Raw genomic sequence first — 23,005 nt, forward strand, 5'->3', positions numbered from 1 at the left:
TGTAAAAAACTGTAATCACAGGAATATTCTACTCCGGCTTAAAAAAAAAGGAAAGGATTTTAAATATATGTAGACAAATTTGTACTTATTTGGTTATGTCAGCAAATTGAACAATGCTGGACTCTAAGTGAATTAGTGATTGATCTTTACCCTGCAATAATTGCTGAAATATCTTCTACTTGTTTCCCTACAATCTCTTCTATTAATGTACGTCCTGTCCTTAAATAAAAATATGTGCTCAGCAGAATGAAGAATACAGAAGCCTCCAAGGAACTTAACTGAGGAAACAGGAAAAAACAATAAAAATTGTACGACAAAAGTGTGGATGTTAAATAGAGAAGTAAATACAAAAGTCCTAAAAAGAGGGCCCAAAAAACCCTTTCTCCTGTAAGATTTATAAGGTTCAAAATATATACAGTTGACCCTTGAACCACATGGGACTGAACTGCATAGATGCACTTATATGTGGATTCTTTCCAATAAATACAGAACAGTACTATAAATATATTTTCCTTAATTTTTTGAGTATAGTTGGAGCACAATGTTAGTCTCAGTTGCACAACACAGTGATTTTACAAGTCTACACATTATGCTGCGCTCACAAGTGCAGCTACCACTTGTCACCATGTAATGCTATTACAATATCACTGACTATATTCTCTATGCTGTGCCTTCTATTCCAGCAATTATTCATTCCATAGCTGAGAGCAGTACCTCCCACTCCCCCTCACCCATTCTGACAATCCTCCCATCTCCCCTCCGCTCTGGCAACCATGAGATTGTTCTCTGTATTTATAGGTCTGATTCTGCTTCTTGTCTGTTCATTTCTTTTGGTTTTTAGATTCCACATTGAGTCAAATAATATGATATTTATTTTTCTCAGTCTGACTTATTTCACTTGGCACAACACCCTCTAGGTCCACCAGTGTTATCTCAAATCAGTAAGGCTTCCGGTCAACAGTAGGCTATTAGAAGTTAAGTTTTGGGGAAGTAAAAGTTATACATGGATTTTCAACTGTAGGGCGATTGGTACCCCTAACCCCCACATTGTTCAAGGGTCAAACGTAAAGTGAAGAAAGTAACAAAAAATTGCATGTAAGCTTTGTATACGTTTTGGTTAAGAATATAAACTATATGCATAAAAGAGGGTTTAAAAGGATATACACCAAAACTTTAATGATTCTCCAAAGAGGAAGGTGGCTTTTGGGGTTTGTTTTTTTTACTTTTTTAATGTTCTTTTTTTTACCTGTAATGAAATATATGCTTTGTAATAACAAAAAATTATTTTTCCTTTCCCTTTGAAGAAATAAAGGAAGGAGTACTAAATATACAGCTTTTTTTCCTTTTTTCTAGTTTAAAAGATGAAGGAAGGGATTTATTTTTAATAAACATGCTATACTTGGACAAATAATAATATAAAATACAAACATATTACACTTGGTCAGTCTCCTGTGGTTTTGTAAGCTGTTCCTTAAAAGTCAGTCAAAAATAAATAAAGCTAAATATTCCAGGAAAGATCTTCAAGTGAGAAACCAGTTTTGTCACACTATTATCCTATTAGTAGAGATCACGCAGCTTCTCACTGAGGTCCTTAAGGTAACTTTTAGATCATTCTTCATTTCTGTTATTTTCCCAAAGATCATCCTCTTCAAAGTAAAGTTTGTTTTTTTTTAATGTTCATTGCAAATAACAAAAAACTACACTTACACTGTTTTTAGAAAGCTATACACAGAAGCCCATGCATTAAAGGAAGCATCTTGGTATACTAGAAAGCACAGTGGGTTAGTCTTACGTTACATTCCAGGTCGGGTCATACCACTTATTATACATGATTTAATTATTATCAATTTGAAATAAGAGGATCCTTTTACAGTAGGTTGTGTTAACATCTCTCTACAAAATACATGCTCACTGTAAAAAAGAAATTCAAATAATATAGACAGTGTGTAGTGTTAAAAGCACAAGTTCCCTTTACATTTCCACTCATACCACCCACCAAGGAGCCTGAGAAAACATTAATAGGATGCTTTTAATAGGCCAGCTAATTGACCTGTTTCACTCACAGCTGTCTGGACCAAGATGAATCTCCTCTGAATTGAACAGACTCTGAACATCACTCAGAGATTCTAGAATTTGAACTCAACACAGTTACTAGAAAGAAATTTGGGCTAAGGGTGGGCACAGGGGATGGGGGGGGGGGGGAATAGTGTGTTACACAGAACACAGAATTAATATATAGCAAAACAGTAGAGCCAACCATGGTAGTCATTACTGCTCTCCATCAAATATTTCTAGCTGCCTTTCTAGGCGCATGGCAAAACTGCACCTTTCCCATCCCCTTGTCATGATTTGAGGCCATACAACTTGCTTTGGCCAATAAAAAATAAGCAGAAGTGATGTATGTCTCTTCCAACTTTTAAAGTTTCCACTAGTACTTGATTTCTCACTCCCTTTCCCCCTGCAATGGCCATCTGCCAACATTATATAGTCGAAGACTATCAGTTTTGGGTTCCTGATGACAAAAGATGGGCACAGCCCCTCTCGCACCTCCTCCCAAGCCCCTCCAACATACACACAAATGATCCACTCTGAACATGTAGTGTGAGTGACAAACCTTTAATGTGTTATTCCACTGAGATGGGGAGGGGGCTATTGTTACCAACCCATAACCTACTCTACCCTAACCAGACAGACCAACTGACCGTGAAGTTAATGTAAAAAAAATAGGCAAGCAAGAATAGCCAGGAATATTCTGAAAATAAAGAATAATGAAGAACTAGCCCTACTAGATAGCAGCAACAATAAACTAATACAACAACTATAACATTAATTAAACATTAAACACTGTTCTAAACACTTTATATAAATAAACTCACTGAATCTTCCTAACAACTTTATTTGATAGGTGTTATCATCTCCAATTTACAAATGAGGACACTAAATTACAGACATTTTAAGCAACTTGGCAAAGGTCATACGGCTGAGAAAGTGGTACAGAAAAGATTTCAAAGCAAGGCAGTTTAGCACAAGTCCATATTCTTAACCATCATGCTATCCTGCACATTATAAAAAGTACCAAAATTAAAACAGCATGATACCAGTGCATACTTAGGCAAATCAGCAGAAAAACTCAAATAGAATTAAACATACACAAGATTTTAGTATACAAAAAGGTGAATAAAAGAGATTTATTCAACAAATAGTTATTTGAAATCCCTATATCCTTTCTTGTCATCAAGTCCAATTTAGGGCATTTATCCTATACTACATATATGTTTGAATACGAATGAAACGTTTGAAATGAAACATAAGGTTTTTCACTGTTTGAAAACAACCTAATTATAGAATTCATCCCTACAATGAAATGCTATGCATTTTATGCTCTCTGTCTCAAAAATAAATAAACGTTAAAAAAAAATTAAAAAAAAAAAAAAAAGCGGGCTCTGTGCTGACAGCTCAGAGCCTGGAGCCTGTTTCAGATTCTGTGTCTCCCTCTCTCTGACCCTCCCCCGTTCATGCTCTGTCTCTGTCTCAAAAATAAATAAACGTTAAAAAAAAATTTTTTGGGGGGCGCCTGGGTGGCTCAGTCGGTTGAGCGTCCGACTTCAGCTCAGGTCACGATCTTGCGTTCGGTGGAACGTTCGAGCCCCGCGTCGGGCTCTGGGCTGACGGCTCAGAGCCTGGAGCCTGCTTCCGATTCTGTGTCTCCCTCTCTCTCTGCCCCTCCCCCGTTCATGCTCTGTCTCTCTCTGTCCCAAAAATAAATAAACGTTTAAAAAAATTTAAAAAAAAAATTTTTTTTTAAAAGAAATGCTATGCATTTAAAAAAAAAAAAAATGGGGCGCCTGGGTCCCTCAGTCGGTTAAGCATCTGACTTCGGCTCAGGTCATGATCTCACGGTCTGAGAGTTTAAGCCCTGCGTCGGGCTCTGTGCTGACAGATCAGAGCCTGGAGCCTGCTTCGGATTCTGTATCTCCCTCTCTCTCTCTCTCTCTCTCTCTCTCTCTGCTTCTGCCCTGCTCATGCTCTGTCCCTCTCTGTCTCAAAAAAAATAAAATAAATAAAATTTAAAAAAAATAAATAAAATTTTTAAAAAGGCAAGTTCTTTATTTACTAACATGAGGAATTTCCAAGCTAAATTAAGTGAAAAGGGCAAGGTGAAAAAACAGTGCATATAATATGCTTCGATGGGTCTTAAAAAAAAAAAAAAAAAAAAACAGGACTGGGGAGATATATAGCGCATGCGCGCGCGCACACACACACACTCTATGTATCTCTTAAGTAGACACAAGAAACTGGTGAATGGATTGCCAAAATCTGAGTGGCCAGGGGAAAGGAAGTGGCAGAAACACTTCTGTACCATATGAATTTTAAACTATGTAAAGTTACTGACCATTCAATAAATAGACAAATGATTTAAATTTTAAGAGAGAAAGACTGAGCCATTTAGCAACAGGGATATATACCAAAAGAATATACTGACTTTTCATGATAAAGAGAAGCTGAACAGCCATTATGTTCCATATACAAGCTAAAACTGAGAAAGCCAGCTGGAAGAAAGGAAAACCGAACAGATGTACACAGCAAAAAAAGATGCCAAAACCTTGCAGCCTCTGAAAGAGAAAGACGGAGCATGCAGTTTTAATTTCTAATTGCTTACCAGCTCCAGTTTCCCTAAGGCCCCGCTGTACGATGATTCCTATCTATGGAGTGTCATGATCACCAGCATACACACATACAACGCTCCTTTCCACCACCTTATGGAGTTAGCTCCATCGGTTCGCCATTTCTTTTTTTCTTACAGCATCTTCGGCTAGCTTTTCTATCTACATAGTAGATCAACAGGAAAGTACTTTAGTTTGATTTCCAAGTGCCTTTGTGAAAGAGGAAAGATTATGATTTACCTAAGTGCTAGAAATATCCAATCAGAAAAAAAAAAGTCCAGTGAGAATGTAAGTAATAATTGTATCAAAACAGAATAAAACTACACATTATGCTTATCTATATATCCAGAAGCAATGAAATCTGGTAATTGAAGCTAGGCACAGAACAAGCATAAATACAATATATTTAAATACTAAATATATTTAGAACTTTTGAAACTTAAATATATTAACCAATAAAAATGTTCTCTATTTTTTTTTAAGTTGCTTTTTTTCTATCACTTTTTTCTATCGCTCTGTTACTTATCAATCACTTTTTGAACACTTTTATCGTCCACTATACACTCTCTGGGAATTTTACATGTAATAATTAATTTTCACAACTCTATGTACCGTTAGCATGACTATCTCACAGATGAAGAAACACACAGAAAAGAAGTAACTTGCCCAGAAATACTTAATTTCTAAGGTCTCTTACAGTTCTAAATTTTTCATACCTATGTCAAGATACTAAAATCACAAATTTAATCTAGGCTCTAAACCCACATAGTTTAACACCAGAATCCTATGCTATTAACTGCATACTTATAAATGGTTGCAGCTCTGACAGATGTTTAAAATTGAAAACACTCAACTAGAAAACCCAAATGCTTCAAGAATTCCAAGTATAAAAAAACTGTTTACGTCAAGATGAGAGAGCAAACACAATCTCATTCTTGGTAGATCAATATCTCATATAACTTTAACATATTTATTTTAAGTAATCTCTACACCCAATGTGGGGCTCAAACTCATAACTCTGAGACCAAGAGTCACATGCTCTTCCAACTGAGCCAGCCAGGTACCCTTCTTAAATATAAACTTTTTAAAGAAATGTTTTCCTGCTAATAATTATCTAGCTTTCTTTTGTTATTATTTCTTTCAAAATCAATTCCAAAAAATACCTGAGAAATAAAAACAGTAGATAAAGGTTAGTCACAAAATGAGCAAAATAGTAATATTTATTAATATTTATTAAAGTGAATTATACTTATATTTTCTTTTTCTTTTTCTTTTTATTACATTATCATGAGGGCTTTAGGAAGACAGTGGAGCACGAGTACAGGATATCTCCTGCTAGGTGCAACAGAGAATCGGGAAAACCATAAAACTTAACCAAAGCTCTGCTTCCTACTAGCTCTGTGGTCTTAAAGGAGACTTAACCTCTCTAACTCAACTAAATATCATCTTCATCATAGCTAAAACTATTAAGTATGTATAGCTCTCAGGGTTTTTTTTCCATGCATTGCATACTTATTTTTTATTGTTTTTCAATTCCAGTATACATAATTCCAGCTAACATACAGTGTTAGTTATATAACTTTCAGATGTACAATATAGTGATTCCACAACTCTACACATTACTCAGGGCCCATCATGATAAGTGTACTCATTAATCCCCATCACTCAATTCACCATCCCCCCTACCAATGCCCCTCTGGTAACCATCAGTTTGTTCTCTATAGTTAAGAGTCTGTTTCTTGATTTGTCTTTTTTTTCCCCCCTCTGTTCATTTGTTAATCTTAAAGTCCACTTATGTGTGACATCATATGCTATTTGTCTTTGTCTGACTTATTTCACTTAGCATAATACTCTCTAGCTCCATCTCTGTGGTTGCAAATGGCAAGACTTCATTTCTTTTTTATGGCTGAATAATATTCCATCCTGTGTGTGCGTGTGCAAACACAACCCACACCTTTTTTATCCATTCATCTATTGATGGACACTTGGGCTGCTTCCATAATTTGGCTATTGTAAATAATGCTTCAATAAGCATAGGGGTGTGTATATTCCTTTGAATTAGTGCTTTTGTATTCTTTGGGTAAATACCTGGTAATGCAATTACTGGATCATTGGGTAGTTCTAGTTTTACCTTTTTGAGGAACTTCCATGCAGTTTTCCACAGTAGCTGCACCAGTTTGTATTCCCACAATTAGTGCATGAGAATTTTTTTTTTCTCCACATCTTCACTAACACTTGTTTCTTGTGTTTTTGATTTTAGCCACTCTGACAGTGTGAGGTGATATCTAATTGTGGTCTTGATTTGTATCTCCCTGATGAGTGATGTTGAGCATCTTTTCACGTGTCTGTTGGCCATCTGGATGTCTCTGGAGAAATGTCTGTTCATTTCTTCTGCCCATTTTTAATTGGATTATTTATTTTTTTCTCAGGGTTGTTTGAGGATTAAGTGAGACAGCAGAATACAGTGTCTGGCACACAAGCACCTGATTCTCTCCCAATGCTACTATGCTAGTATTAAGGCAAAATGGTTAAGAGCGTAACTTTTCGGGTTAGACATGCCTTATTTTGAGACCCGTTTTCATCATTTACTGGATTAAGATTAAATGAGATTCTTACAGCAGAGTTTGGCATACAAATGCTAAATATTATATAAATAATAATACCAAAAGCAAAAACTAAGTGCCAACAAAAGATAACTAGAAATTAAACCTAGAAAAATAAGTTAGACCTGAATCTTTCTGTGCTCTACTGCTAAACTATGTGTCCACAATCAACTTGTTTCATCTCTCAAAGCATAGTTTACCCACCTGTAAACCAAGTGTATTAGAATACAGGATTTCTAAGGTCTCTCCCAGTTCTAAATTTTTTTTTTTAAGTTTATTTATTTTTGACAGAGAGAGAGAGAGAGAGAGAGAGAGAGAGAGACAGAGCTTGAGTGGGGGAGGGGCAGAGAGAGAGGGAGACACAGAATCCGAAGCAGGCTCCAGGCTCTGAGCTGTCAGCACAGAGCCCGACGCAGGGCCCAAACTCATGGACCATGACATCATGACCGGAGCCGAAGCCAGATGCTCAACCTACTGAGCCACCCAGGCGTCCAGGTCTCTCCCAGTACTAAATTTTCATACCTATGTCTGTCTGGCTACCAAAATCATAAATTTTATCTTGTAACAACCAACACCCTCATACATATACACACACTCTCACGGAAAAGAAAAACATATCAGCAGGAGATTGAGAAATTGAGATTCAGAGAAATGGCCAAAAATGGCAAGTTCTACAACTCCAGTTGAAGATTGACTTTTTTATTATTTTGCGAGAGAGAGAGGGAAAGAAAGTGAGAGAGAGATCATGAGCGGGGTAGGGCAGAAAGAGAGGGGGAGAGAGAGAATCCCAAACAGGCTCTGCATTGTCAGCACAGAGACTGCCTCAAGGCTCGAACTCACAAACTCACAGGATCATGACCTGAGCCGAAGCCAGGAGTTAGAGAGACACTTAACCAACTGAGCCACCCAGGTGTCCCCCAATTGAAGATTTTAACAAGAAACATGTTCATGCCAAATACTTTAAAAATATTTATTTATTTTTTTTGTTAACGTTTTATTTATTTTTGAGACAGAGAGAGACAGAGCATGAACGGGGGAGGGGCAGAGAGAGAGGGAGACACAGAATCGGAAGCAGGCTCCAGGCTCCGAGCCATCAGCCCAGAGCCTGACGCAGGGCTCGAACTCACGGACCGCGAGATCGTGACCTGAGCCGAAGTCGGATGCCCAACCAACTGAGCCACCCAGGCGCCCCTAAAAATATTTTTAAAAGGAATGCCTAACAATAATGGAAAACAGCACTTAATTTAAAATTACTACCAAAAAAACCATAAAAATATTTATCAGGAGTCTTGAGTACCTATCTAGCTCACAATGCCTCTCCTAAAAAGTCCTTCTCACACAATGGTATGCCCCGAACAGCCAAACACATTCTAGGTCACTGGTTCTCAACCAGGGGTAATTCTACCCCCAAGAAGAAACTGGCACTATCTACAGACATTTTTTGGTTGTCACAACTAGTTAGTTTTTTGGTTGTCACCATTTAGTTAGCAGGAGCAAGAAATGCCCCTAAACATCCTACAAGGCACATACCAGCCCCACAACAAAAAAACATCCAGCCTAAAATGTCAATATTATGGAGCGTGAGAAACCCTGTTATAGGTGATCTGAGCATCAATCACAATGACTGTCCTGAGAATTTGGAACTAAGAAATGAAAGTTTACTATAAACCATTCTCTTGATCAGAAAAGACATTAAAAAATGGGAAGTATGATATGAATTGAATGTCTAAGAGAGAAGAATCACGTGAGCAAACGGCCAAAACAAAAGACAAAAAATAAATATTTCCTGAGTTTCTAGAAACCTTCCCTGTCTTTTGTCTAGGCCAGCCTAGCTGCATTCCTGTCCTTGAGCCTCCACTATCCCCATAAATATTTTCTATAGATTACATAATCTGGAGTCTCTAATTACTTTTAACCAAGAGTCCTACTCATACAGATCACTCACAGAAAACTGCTAATGTAAAAGATTCAACTACAGCAATGTAATAGTTCAACACTATTAAATCTGAAATAAATTAGTAAATAAATCAGAAATTCAGTGAAATTTTATAATAAAAATGGTGAGGTATAGAAAAAAGATCAATGAATGCTAATATGTAAATATAAGGACATCAGAGGAAATAGAGAAGACAAATAATGTGAAAGCCAGGAAAATAGTCAAAACTTCCTAAACTAGCAAGAAAACCAAAATCCAAAGATATAAGTGGTACATTATGAAAAAATTCAGAAATAATCCTTTAAGACAGACTTCTTAAAGACCTATCAAGTTCTTTAGCTTTAAGAAGAAGAATTTTATACAAACCAATAGTACAAAAAATTCTATTAAAAAATGGGCAGGGAGCACATGTGTGGCTGGGATGGTTAAGCATCCAACTCCTGATTTCAGCTTGGGTCATGATCTCGTGGTTAGGGAGTTTGAGCCCCACGTTGGGCTCTGCTCTGACAGCACAAAGCCTGCTTGGGATTGTCTCTCCCTCTCTCTGTACCCCCCCATCAAAATTTAAAAAAACTTTACGGGGCGCCCGGGTGGCTCAGTTGGTTAAGTGTCCGACCCTCGGTTTCGGCTGAGGTCATGATTTCACGGTTTTGGGAGATTGAGCCCTGCTTCCGGCTCTGTGCTGACGGTGCAGAGGCTGCTTGGGATTCTTTCTCTTTCTTTCCCTCTCTCGCGCTCGCTCGCTCTCTCTTTCTCTCTCCCTCCCTCCCCCCCACCTCTACCCTTCCCCTGCTCACGCTGTCTCTCTCTCAAAATAAATAAACTTAAAAAAAATTTTTAAACTTAAAAAAAATTTTTAAGAGAATAAAAATGTTGGTAGAAAAATACTAATGTAAAAATTGTAACTGCCTCCCTAGAAGAGAATTAAAGGAAAAATTACTGGGGTGCCTGAGTGGCTAAGTCAGTTGAGCGTCCGACTCTTGATTTTGGCTCAGGTCATAATCCCAGGGTCGTGAGAACAAGCCTCACCTTGGGCTCCACAATGGAAAATTAAATTGGTTCCAACCATCAGTGAATGAATGAATGAATATTTCACATAGGTTCAATTTGGTAATAGAAAGGGAAAAAATACCAAAAGAAAAAAGGAAATCTTTGATAATCTCGTAAACAAATATTCCTCAATAAAAAAAAAATGGTTAATATCCAAATGAAATGTTAATAGATATATCTGAAGCATGAAACACAATAGAGCTGTTGAAAAGAATGAGAAAGGGGTGCCTGGGTGGTTCAGTCGATTAAGTGCCCGACTCTTGATTTCAGCTCAGGCCACGATCTCACAGTTCGGGAGTTCGAGCCTCACCATTGGGTTCTGCACCGACAGCAAACACAGAGTCTGCTTGGGACTCTCTATCCCTCTTCTCTGTCTGCCCCTCCTCTGCTCACTCTCTCTCTCTCTGTCTCAAAATAAATAAATAAATAAATAAATAAACAAACAAACTTAAAAAAATTTTAAAAAGCATTTAAAAAAACAGAAAAGAATGAGAAATCTATACATTTGGTATAGAAGGGTCTTCCAGATACACTAAGTACAAAAAACAAATTTGGGAGAAAAAAATTCACATAGTACAATGCTATTTATAATAACAAGAGAACTATTAAATACATATACTCATATATATGTAAATATATAGAAAGTTCTGGGAAAATACACATCAAACCATAAACATTAGTTACCTCCAACAAGGGAATATAGGATCATGGGCAGGAATATCAAAGGGGACTTTCACGTCTTGTCTATATGCTTCTGTACTGACTTTTTTTTTTTTTTTACATTGAGATATCTCTTCATAAATTTTTATACAATTAAAAAATACAAATTTCAAAATTAATAAAAGAAAGCTTGTGTGTTTTGTTATACACATACAAAAGCCTTCATGTATCCTTTCTTTCCTATAAGAAACAGATGGGTGATACTAACTGTGCCTGTTAGTACTGCTAGTTTTAGGAAAACGTTGTCTTAGTAATTATCTAGAACCACAAAATGCTAAGTAGCAATCTTTAGTCCTGGCTCAATATTGTTATTTTAATTTGCTGGAATTAGCGTAGAGAGAGGAACATGTTAACAAATTGTGTACATACTGTATAATATATTAAGCCACAGATCATTTTCTTTGACCTTGACCACATCAAGTGAAAGGTTTCTAAACCCTCCCTCTCCTTGGAAAGCAAACCAGGAAATATAAATCGCCTGGGCCTGCTGAGCTTTGTGTTCTGCTGGATCAAAAACCAATACTGGCAGAGTTCACTGTGGAGAAGCCAGCAGTCCCACCACCAGAGACTCAGCACATTCACAACATGAAGCAAAGGGGCGGGGGAGAGCTTAATATAGGTTCCTAGGTTTTTAGCAACCAATATTAAAGTTGGCATAGTATTATATTTAATGTGTATCAACCTATGAATTTGAGTGGAAGTTCAAGCACAAACAATACAGAGAAACTGTTCTAATTAGTGTTATAACCATAAATTTATATACTGAAATCATGCACCCAATCCCAAAAGGCAGCGATTAGTAGCCAAGAGTTATTGCGCAAAATATCACACTTCCATACATGCAGACACACAAAACTAGTTTTATAGTTTTTTTTTCATTAGGATGTTCATCAACATCTATTTAAGCAACATCATTCTTTTGGGCAGCAGTTCTAAATAATACCTAACAATTGAGTCATTAACATAGGTAATTACCATAGAATTGAGTAAAGAAACAGAAAGTACTCTGGAGGATTAAATTTTTTTCTTAATTCTGCCATATTACCTACAAAGAAAAAAAAAGTTTCCTTATAAATTGCATATTCCAACTATAAATGAAATATATGACTTTAGGGGCACCTAGGTGGCTCAGTCTGTTGAGCATCCGACTTTGGCTCAGGTCATGATCTCACAGTACGTGACTTCAAGCCCTGCATTGGGCTCTGCGCTAACAAACTCGGAGCCTGGAGTTGCTTCGGATTCTGTGTGTCCCTCTCTCTCTCTGCCCCTTCCCTGCTCACACTCTGTATGTCTCTCAAAAACAAATAATAAATATTAAAAAAAAATTTTAAATATATGACTTTAAGTGGCTATATATATTCCAATACCACAACACTGGAGTACTTCATTTTTAACATTAACATTTTGTAAGATAATACACCCCTAAAATTATTTGTTTACACTCAAACACCCTAGCGTATTAGCTCTTACATATGGATATTCTATATATCTAGGGGTATATCTGGATACAGAGAAAAAAATAGTTACCTACATAGTTTTATCAGTAAAATTATTACTAATTAGACATACTGTCATTTAAAATGTTTTTCATTGACAATGACTGTTATAAAAATATATAAAAGAATGTAGAATAAGAAAAATTATTCCACAATTACTCAAGGACATCTATGTGGCAGAAGAATTAATTCTTACAACCTAGTATCTTAGAACCTAAGAGTCATCTACACAAATATTTATGCAATTGGTATACAATATTGTCAGTTGGTAGTTTTTTTAAAGAACTTCTACCAGTATGGTTTAATTAAATCCACTATAAATATCAGAGAGTATATGTGACTAATATTTTATACTCTTCCACATTCATAGAGAAACAGGGCTTAATGCATTCATCCTTTAATAGGCAATCACTGATACCTGTTAAATCTTCTTCATGTCTAAAAAGCCAAGAGAAGAGAGCTGTAATCTATCAGAGGGTGAAAGTATAAAATTATACAAATATATAAGACATGTATTTATTAATATACTTATATGTTAAATTATATAAAATATAAATTTTAAGGATGAAATATTAATAACACTAAGTCTAGAAGTTCGGACAGTAGTTCAACATTGCCATGAGATTCCAAATAGCATGAGTGCCTACTGCTCCCTTTGTTAGACAATATCCAAGTCTCAATCCACAGCCACAGAGTATACCGATCAACTCTTGCCTACCATTCTGAAAACTGCATCACTGGTCTCAAGAGAGATTTAAAAGCCTAAAAATCTCTGTATGCGCGCGCGCGCACACACACACACACACACACACACACACACACACACACACAATTTCTTTGGTCTCTAATATTTTTCAATTGGGCAAGTAGGGTTTTATGGGTTTAAATGAAAAAACAGATATTAAGTGCCTAGAACATGCCTGGCACACCTCACTCAATAGATGGCAACTATTTCTTCACCACTTCTTCCAGTAACTGAGGCCTGCCCTAAATCTGTCAGCAAAACCCTAGCCCTACCTCTTTTCCCTCACACACTAGGTTCTTTCAAAAGTGCATCTCTTAACAGACCTCTAAACTATGAACTCTCAGAGATTAAAAAAAGTTAAGGCCAAAGCAAAAAGACCTCTCTTCCTGCCACCAAAAGATGGTAAAAGACAGTGGACACCTGCATGTGGACACTCGACTTGGAACAAATGGTCTTTTGAACCAGTTTTAAGTAAAACAGAGTCAATACATTATGTTTTCTGGCTCAACTGACAATCTTTGAATAATGCTGATCCATTACTCTTCTTAATCTCACATTACCCAAAGTGTTCTCACAGTTCTTAAAGTGTGCCCCTCAACCAGCAGCGTCAGCAACAACTGGAAATTTGTCAGAAATGCAAATTCTTAAACCCCACCTCAGACCTGAATCAGAACCAGTGGGGATGGGACCCAGCAACCTGTGTTTTAACAAACTCTGCAAACTAAAGTTTGTGAACATCTGTTCTATATAATTTGGTGAAGAATCTACAGTGAAACTCCAAATTTACCTATTCCAGAAGAAACCTATTAATATTAATGAGGTTAACATTCTTAAGTATTTTGAAATTTCACGTATATGACAAAAAGCCCATATGACTCACAAAATCAATATAAAAGTCCTACTAAAACATGCTTTTAATAAGAAACTTTATAACCAGAGGTAAAAATAATACAGAGAGACACAAAAAAGTCTCAAAGGATATCAGATGAAGGAGGCTGCATTATGATAAGTCATTAAATATTAACCAGCAAACAACTGTGCCAGCTTAGGAGATGTCTACCTAAACGTTACATTTGCATTGGCCTGTGTTTCTGGTTCAATTTCTCTGAAGAAAAAACGTCAACCCTATGAAAAGAGTGAGTGAAAAAGAACCATGGACTGTGGGTCCTCTGAGAACCAGCCTCTAAGACAAATCATTCTAAGAGGGTAACATTTAAAACACTAATTCAAAAATATATATGCACCCCTATGTTTACTGCAGCATTATTTACAATAGCCAAGAAACAGAAGCAATATAAGTGTCCATCAATAAATTAATGGATAAATATGTGGGGGTGTGTATACAGATGTACACATATATACATTACACACACATACACAAACAACAGAATATTATTCGGCCATAAAAAAAAAAGAGAAGATCTTGTCATTTGCAACAAGGACAGACCTGCTATTATGCTAAGTGAAAGAAGTCAAACAAATACCATATGATTTCACTTATATGTGGAATCTAAAAAACAAAAAAATGAACAAAAAGTAGAATCACACCTATAAACAGAGAACTGATATTGCCAGAACAGAGGGAAGTAGGAGGAGGGATGAGCAAAATGAGTGAAGGACAGTGGGAGAGCCAGACTTCCAGTTTGCAGTGAATAAGTCACAGGAATAAAAAATACAGCACAGGGAATATATTCACTGGTATCACAATAGTACTGCATGGTGACAGATGGTAGCTACACTTGTGGTGAACAGAGCATAATGTTTAAAATTGTTGAATCAGTATGTTGTACACCTGAAACTAATTCATAGTTGTGTGTGAACTACATTCAAATGGGGGGGGGGGGCGCGGTGTGGAGGGGAAGAGGACAACATTTACTTTCAGAAAAAGGAAGGCCTAATGTGACTTCAGGTCCCCAAAATTTCCCTACCTTTTTGATGCTTTCTCAAAGTTCTTTAATAATCAAAAAACATTGGGGGGGGGGGGGGGGAAGGAACTTACAGAGAGAACACAGAGACTTAAAATATAAATGGTAAGACAATTCTATATTTTAGCATACCTTCAAGACGACACGAGCAAAAAAAAAAAAGACAAGAGCAGTGTTTTACATGGGTTACAAAACAAACATTTTCACACACAACTCATATAATCTCTACAACCATCTCCAGGTAAATAACCCCACTGCTACTTATTGAGTACTTAGTATATAATTTTATAGGTTGGGAGCTGTAAACACTTTACTAATGTCAGACATAAAACTAATCCAATTCTAATTCTAAAACACATGTTCTCTAAATCTCTACACTAGAACAAAGATTTGGAGGCAAAAGCTTGAGTTTCAATCCCATAACTTCACTGCTACTTGACCTTAGGAAGTCATTTAATTCTTTTAACTCTTCATCATCTGTAAAATGGGAAGATCAATACCTGCTCCCACCTATTTCAGAGTAGCTATAAAGTTCAAATGAGATAAAGGACATAAAATGTCTTCATAAACTCTAAAACTATGCAAATATAATTATCATCATTCCCGATTAAAGAATGAACATGAGGGAAAAAAAAAAACAAAACACTGAAAGGAGGTTGGTTAGAGGGGGCAAGACGCTGGTTTTTCTGTTGTTTGGCTTTTGCCTTCTTTTTAAGCATGCTGAAGACGTTTAAGAAGGAACCTCAGACTGGGGAGCCTGGTGGCTCACTCGGTTAAGAGTCTGACTTCAGCTCAGGTCATGATCCCGCAGTTTGTGAGTTTGAGCCCCAGGTCGGGCTCTGTACTGACAACTCAGAGCTTGGAGCCTGCTTCAGGTTCTGTCTCTGTCTCTCTCTCTCTCTACCAGCCCTGCTTGTATCCTTTTTCTTTCAAAAATAAACTTAAAAAATAAATAAAATAAGGAACTTCAGACTTCACAATTTACCTGGGACCTTACTGTCAATTGGGCTGTGAGAAGAGAATCTGTACCACAACTTATTTTGTCATTTTGCTATAAGCAGAGTCACAGTTATGCATCTGTAACTTCTGCAGATTTGGAGATTAACAAAAACGTAACAGTTTATTTCTTTGGAAAAGTTTAGTTCCCTTAAGAATCAGTGGCCACAACAGTGGGCACCTGGCTGGCTCAGTCAGAAGAGCATGCAACTCTTTTTTCAAAATGTTTATTTATTTTGAGAGAGAGAGGGCAAGTCAGGGTGAGGCAGAAAAAGAATCCCAAAGTGCAGAGCCCAAGGCTAGGCTCAACCTCAGGAACCATGAGATCATGACCAGAGCCAAAATCAAGAGTCAGATGCTTGCTTAACCAACTGAGCCACCCAGGCACCTGGAGCATGCAACTCTTTATCTGAGGGTCAGGACTTTGAGCCCCAGGAAGAGTATAGAGATTACTTTAAAAAAAAAAAAAAAAAAAAAAAAAAAATCAGTGACCCCCCCCCCCCACACACACACACACAAGCAATCAGTGACTAGGCCACTATAATTAAAATTCCCTTTTAACAGCCTTCCTATTCTTTCTACAGTATCATTTTCAACCTGGGGTGCCTAATCTTTCATTCTGCAAACATTAAAACATGAAGTACAGATCCAAAATAAATAAGCAAATCAGCTCACTTAAACTGATGAGTTTAAGGGAAAATTTTTATTATTCAAAATGTCACAATTTAAGGTTAATTTTTAATAGTATTTTCAGCAAATGAGAAAAGTAAAGCTGAAGTGAAATCCTCAACTATTCCAAGGTGTGTCAGATATTAAAAAGACAATAAGTGGCACAAAAAACACTCAGATCAATGGAACAGAATAGAGAACCCAGAAACGGACCCACAAACATACAGCCAACTAATCTTTGACAAAGCAGGAAAGAATATCCAATGGAGAAAAGACAGTCTCTTCAGCAAGTGGTGCTGGGAAAACTGGACAGCGACATGCAGAAAAATGAACCTGGACCGCTTTCTTACACCATACACAAAAATAAACTCAAATGGATGAAAGACCTAAATGTAATAAGAGGAAGCCATCAAAATCCTCAAGGAGAAAAGCAGGCAAAAACCTTTGACCTTGGCCGCGGCAACTTCTTACTCAACATGTCTCCGGAGGCAAGGGAAATCAAAGCAAAAATGAACTATTGGGACCTCATCAAAATAAAAAGCTTCTGCACAGCAAAGGAAACAATCAGCAACACTACAAGGCAACCGACAGAATGGGAGAAGATATTTGCAAACGACCTATCAGATAAAGGGTTAGTATCCAAAATCTATAAAGAACTTTTCAAACTCAACATCCAAAAAACAAATAATCCAGCGAAGAAATGGGCAAAAGACATGAATAGACACTTCTTCAAAGAAGACATCCAGATGGCCAACCGACATATGAAAAAATGCTCCATATCACTCATCATCAGGGAAATACAAATCAAAACCACAGTGAGCTACCACCTCACCCCTGTCAGAATGGCTAACACTAACAACTGAGGCAACAACAGATGTTGGTGAGGATGCAGAGAAAGAGGATCTCTTTTGCATTGTTGGTGGGAATGCAAGCTGGTGCATCCACTCTGGAAAACAGTATGGAGGTTCCTCAAAAAACTAAAAACAGAACTACCCTACAACCCAGCAATGCACTACTAGGTATTTATCCAAGGATACAGGGATGCTGTTTCAAAGGGACACATGCACCCAATGTTTATAGCAGCACTATCAACAATAACCGAAGTGTGGAAAGAGCCCAAATGTCCATCGACAGATGAATGGATAAAGAAGATGTGGTATATATATACAATGGAGTATTACTCGGCAATCAAAAACAATGAGATCTTGCCATTTTCAACTACATGGGTGGAATTATGCTAAGCGAAATTAGTCAAAGAAAGACAAATATGACTTCACTCATATGAGGACTTTAGGAGACAAAACAGATGAACATAAAGGAAGGGAAACAAAAATAATATAAAAACAGGGAGGGGGACAAAACATAAGAGACTCTTAAATATGGAGAACAAACAGAGGATTACTGGAGGGGTTGTGGGCTAAATGGGTAAGGGGCATTAAGGAATCTACTCCTGAAATCATCGTTGCACTATATGCTAACTTGGATGTAAATTTAAAAAATAAATGGAGAATATACCAAAAAAAAAAAAAAAAAGACAAGTAAGTATCCAACCCCATATCGCTAGTCACAAAACATCAGCTCACCAAAAAGGTCCAATAGCAGAGTTCAGGAAAGTCATATATCACTCACCCCTTTCACACCAAAAAACAGCCCTATCATTTTTATTCCTTCTAAATTATTTTCATAAAAATCACTTTTGACAAGTTATAACAACTTACCCATACATTAACAATAAAAAAAGAAAAAACAATAAAAATACCATTCTCATTTTAAACGAGAAAATATTTCTTCCTACAGAAGAAAAATCATGGACTCCGATTAAGCCATTTCTATAACATCTGTACATTTTTACTGATTAACTACAAAACAACATTTGATCTACCTTTAAACCTACATGTAAACTCAATAGCCTGCCAGACTTCAACTCCATCTATGAAATGATGTGCTAATATCTCGTGAAACTCACTATTTGTATACTCGTTCCAGGATCCAAATTTTTTGTGTAAATGTCAAATGATAGATTGAGGAGCTTTTGAATCTGATTCATTCATTCATTCAATTCAGAATGTGTCATGTATTTCTAAGCAGTTCTTAACTAGGAGCAATTTTACCCCCTGCCCCAGGGGCCATTTAGTAATGTCTGTAAACCTTTCTGGTTGTCCCAACTGGAGGCCAGGGTTGCTACTGGCATCTAGTGAGTAGAGGCCAGTGTGCTGCCAAATGTCTTACAAAGCACATGACAGCCCCCTACAACAAAGAACCATCCACCCCAAAATGTCGACACTGCCAAGGCTGAGAAACTCCGATCTACAGAAAAGTTTATAAACACTGATCTGTCTAGAAACAGTACTCACTTCACCTTTGTTTCCTGTATTATTTGCTAATGACATTCTTTTCATACTAGACTTTGGCAACAAACTTACCCTATTCCCATCCTTTCAATTAGCTTCTCACTTCCAAACTTGTCAATAATCATCATCTCAGCCAATTTCAAAACCTTACAGTCTTCGACTCACCCCTATTTTTATAATAGTAGTAATGGCAGCAGCTGACACAAATTTAGCTCTTATCATGCATTACATATATTAACTAATTTAATCTACATACTATTATTAGGTGCTCTTATCCTCATTTTACAAAAGGAGAATCCAAGGCACAAAAACGTTAAATAACTTGCCCAGGGGTCACATATATAATAAGCATCTGAGCCAGGTTTCAAATCCAGGCAGAATGGCCCCAGAGTTAATGCCCTCTATAAATATTCCAAAGTGATCTCTTGTTCATCCTCCATATTGAATCATGAAGTCCTCTAAGTTTTACAAGGGCAGAGACTCTTGTTATGCTCACAGCAAGATCCCCAGAGCCCAGTTACATAATAGGTACTCAAAAAAAAATTTGTTTATTCAATGAATGAAATATCCCTCAAACTTACCCACCCTCACCCCCCCACCCCCACCCATTTCCATTGCATCCACTTAAGGCCAACTGTTCAGCATTTCACACTTGGGCTTGATGATATATTCTATGAATTAGCCAATCAGGTAAACTGATATCAACTCCTCTGCCACATTTTCCATTACCCAGGCCCAATCAAATATATTCAAAGCTTTCTTCCCACTGCTTCAATTAGAATCATAAAATCTTAGAGTCAGAAGGTACCTCAGCATTCATCCAATCCAACATCTTGCAGATAGAGAACCCCAAAGATGATAAGTGACTAAATCACACAGCCAGGTGGAGCCAGGGCCAGAATTTGATTCTTGCCATTTTTGCTCTAAGATTTACTCCTGGAGGACTTGCTTCACTCCAAACAGGTGTCTCCTCACTATCCCATCAGCAAATTATGTTAATTCCCATTGTTCATGCTCAAGTCTTTTCTCCTGCCCAGCCTGTCCTCTTTTTCTTGATCCATAGATCCAAGTCCTATCCATCCTTCAAAATCTCTTCCCATTCCATTCTTCATGACATTCCTCCTTCTCTGAAAAGTTTCTGTCCTCAGTAAGATGTTAAAGGAAGAGAATCACTGCTGCCCTACTGGGCCAAGTTTAATGCCTACTAACACTTCCCACAAAGTGAGGCTACTTGAATGATCTTCCTTGAAAACTATTCATCCATTCTTTCCTCCTGTGTTTTAGAAAGTGATTTCAATAAAAGCTAACTCATATATAGCACTTTCATAACAATGTTCATATACCTGGAAGGGAAGCTGACTCACATCTTTAATAGTAGACATGTAACACTTGAATGGCCCAAAATAATTTGTATCTCCTCCACTGAGAAACAACTCAGCATGCTCACAAAGTCCAAACCCAGAGCTCTGTGATACAACTCAGCTAGCAGCCACAGCTCCCCAGGTTCATCTCTTTTCTTTGCATAATGCTATGCATACAATCATTATTTCCTCCAAAACTCCATTTCTAACAGTCACACTTCCTTTCCTTCCTTCTCCTCCCTATATTGTTCAATTTAGACACCCTGTATCTTTTATCCTTTATTATTTTCTATATGCCTCCTTAATGAAATTTCAACCTCTCATCCAACCTCAACTATGCAGTCCTTGTCACATCTATCCATGTGACATCTATCTCTTCAGCCTAAGGTCTTGTGATATCTCATGATAACCCATGAAGCTCAATTGTTTTTCCCCCTTCGCCACTCTTCCTTCCTCTAGAAAAGTGGTCTCAAAAGTGGTGTGGGTGCAGCTCAGAGGAAGTGCAAATGGATCCAGTGGGCTGCAGGGTAGAAAAATATCAGAATTCTCATTATACTTGTTTTTTCATCTCATCCTTTCTTAAATTCTATTTCTGTGTGCATTTACAAGTTACATAACATATCGGTACAGCAGAACAAGTACATATATAATTAACAGATACATAAGTTCCTGGAGTATATGCTCTTTTACTGATAAGAGGGTATGATCAAAAGAGTTGGGAGACAACCATTCTAAAAATACCTGGATAATGAAGCCAAAGCAATAGGTTCCAGACTAGCGCAGGATACATGTTACACATGTGCATATGAACAAGGAAGAAAACTCTTCTTCACATCCAAAGTCCTAACCATGACCACCAACCTCTAACCCCTACCAGCTTCTCAGAAGTGTATCCTACTCAAAAAAAAGCAGAACATAGGAGGGTCTAGCAAAGCCCTTCATGTGCAGTTTGGGGCGGGGGTGGGGAGGGTGGGGACGTCAAAAGTACTGAGACACTACCCTTATCTTTGCCACGGAATAGTATTTCAGGTCACAGCTCACTATTCTGACACTGCTCTTAGTCTGACTTATACGTACATATACACTTTATACGCCACTATCTCCTGAGATTCAGTTCCTATTTCCAAATCCCTTGAGGCACAACCCGTTCCCTTCGCTAACGACCGATTTACACTAACACCTACTGGATCGAGCCCACACCTCCCAGCATCCTTCCCTCCCCTGGGGATACTATCCACCGTCTTCACCGAGCCACACAGTGTCCCAAGATACAGCACAGTCCATCCACGGTCCCTAAGACCACTTCTCTTTCCTTCTCCGCCCCCAGGAGCTGCCAGCCAGGCTGGAGACGGGAGGGGGGGAGGGGTGTGACTCGCCTCCCGTGACTGGCCCAGATGGCAGCGGATTCCGCCCCCAGTCTCAGGCACCCCGCCACCCCTCGACCCCCTAGAGCTGCCTGTCTGCCTCCCACCCCGCCCCAACCCCACCCCCAGCCTCCCCCACGCCCTCACGCCGGCTCCCGGACACTCACCATGCTGGGTGAAGATATTGAAGCCGGCCTCTGTGGTGCGCCCCGCCAGGTCCCGCCTGCGGCCGGAGGGCCTGGCTGCACTGCTGCCCCGGATCCCGCGAGGCTGCGGCTGCTGAAGCCCCGGAGCCTCCCCGACGCGGCCCACCTGCTGCCCCATCCCTGCGCTCGCGTACTCCCGCGCCCCCGCCGACCCCAGGTCACATTCCTCCTCGGCTCCGGCCTCAGGCTCCCGGCGCTGCTCCGGCCTCTCCTTCCCAGACCAGGCCCCGGCCCCGAGCGGTCGGGCCGCCGGCGGCTCCGCACGCGGACTCCTCACAGCAGCCGCTGCGCTGCCTCTGGGCGACTCACAGATTCTCCTCCCTCCTCCTCCCGCGGCTCCGCGCCCCCAACGCCGCCGTCGCCGCCGCCGCCATCTTTAAACCACCGAGCACTGGGCGAGCGTGGGACAGAGCGTCTCCCGCCCCCAGCCCGACCAGTCACCTCCGCTACTCGGAGGGAGGGCTTCCCGGCGGCCCCGCCCCGCCCGCCCCGCCCCCGCCTCCTCGCGGGGTGGGTCCCCCCAGAGCCCACCTCGCTGGCACGTCCACAGCTCCTTCGGGTCTTTGGTGGGCCTCCGCGCCACCTGGGCCTCCCAGGTCTGAATCCGCCTTAGCGATCCCTCCCAAGTTCGGCTCTACATGCTACCTCCTTTGGGGGATGGACGGTCTAAAGCCATCCCTGTCCCACCTCCACCTGTCAAATCAATCAGTTGCGGTGAGCGCCCCAGGTGCATGGCTCTTTAGCAGGCACAGTCGGGACGGAAACGCACGAGGCTTTTGCTGCTTGCCATCCAGGTGAGGCTCCCTAAAACGCCCAGGAGATTCCCTTTCAACACCACTGTCAGCAGCAGGCCTAGAGTCTAAGATTATACAAAATTTACGTGAAGATACTAAAAAAGGTACATTATTATTTTATTGTA

At 39.0% G+C, this 23,005-nt stretch overlaps 1 protein-coding gene across 4 annotated transcripts in view; it reads right to left on the reverse strand.

The window, feature by feature from the left end:
• ABL2 (ABL proto-oncogene 2, non-receptor tyrosine kinase) overlaps window positions 1-22,472 on the reverse strand; it is a 104,768-nt gene extending 82,296 nt beyond the window's left edge. For all 4 annotated transcript variants that reach the window (XM_042975778.1, XM_042975776.1, XM_042975777.1 and 1 more), the window contains exon 1: window positions 22,048-22,472. In XM_042975778.1, the coding sequence (XP_042831712.1) occupies window positions 22,048-22,204 (157 nt within the window). In that variant the 5' untranslated portion in view covers window positions 22,205-22,472. The remainder of the gene's footprint in view (window positions 1-22,047) is intronic.
• Window positions 22,473-23,005: the final 533 nt, after the last annotated feature.

This window comes from Panthera tigris, chromosome F3 (assembly GCF_018350195.1).
Source record: "Panthera tigris isolate Pti1 chromosome F3, P.tigris_Pti1_mat1.1, whole genome shotgun sequence".
Lineage (NCBI taxonomy): Eukaryota > Metazoa > Chordata > Mammalia > Carnivora > Felidae > Panthera > Panthera tigris.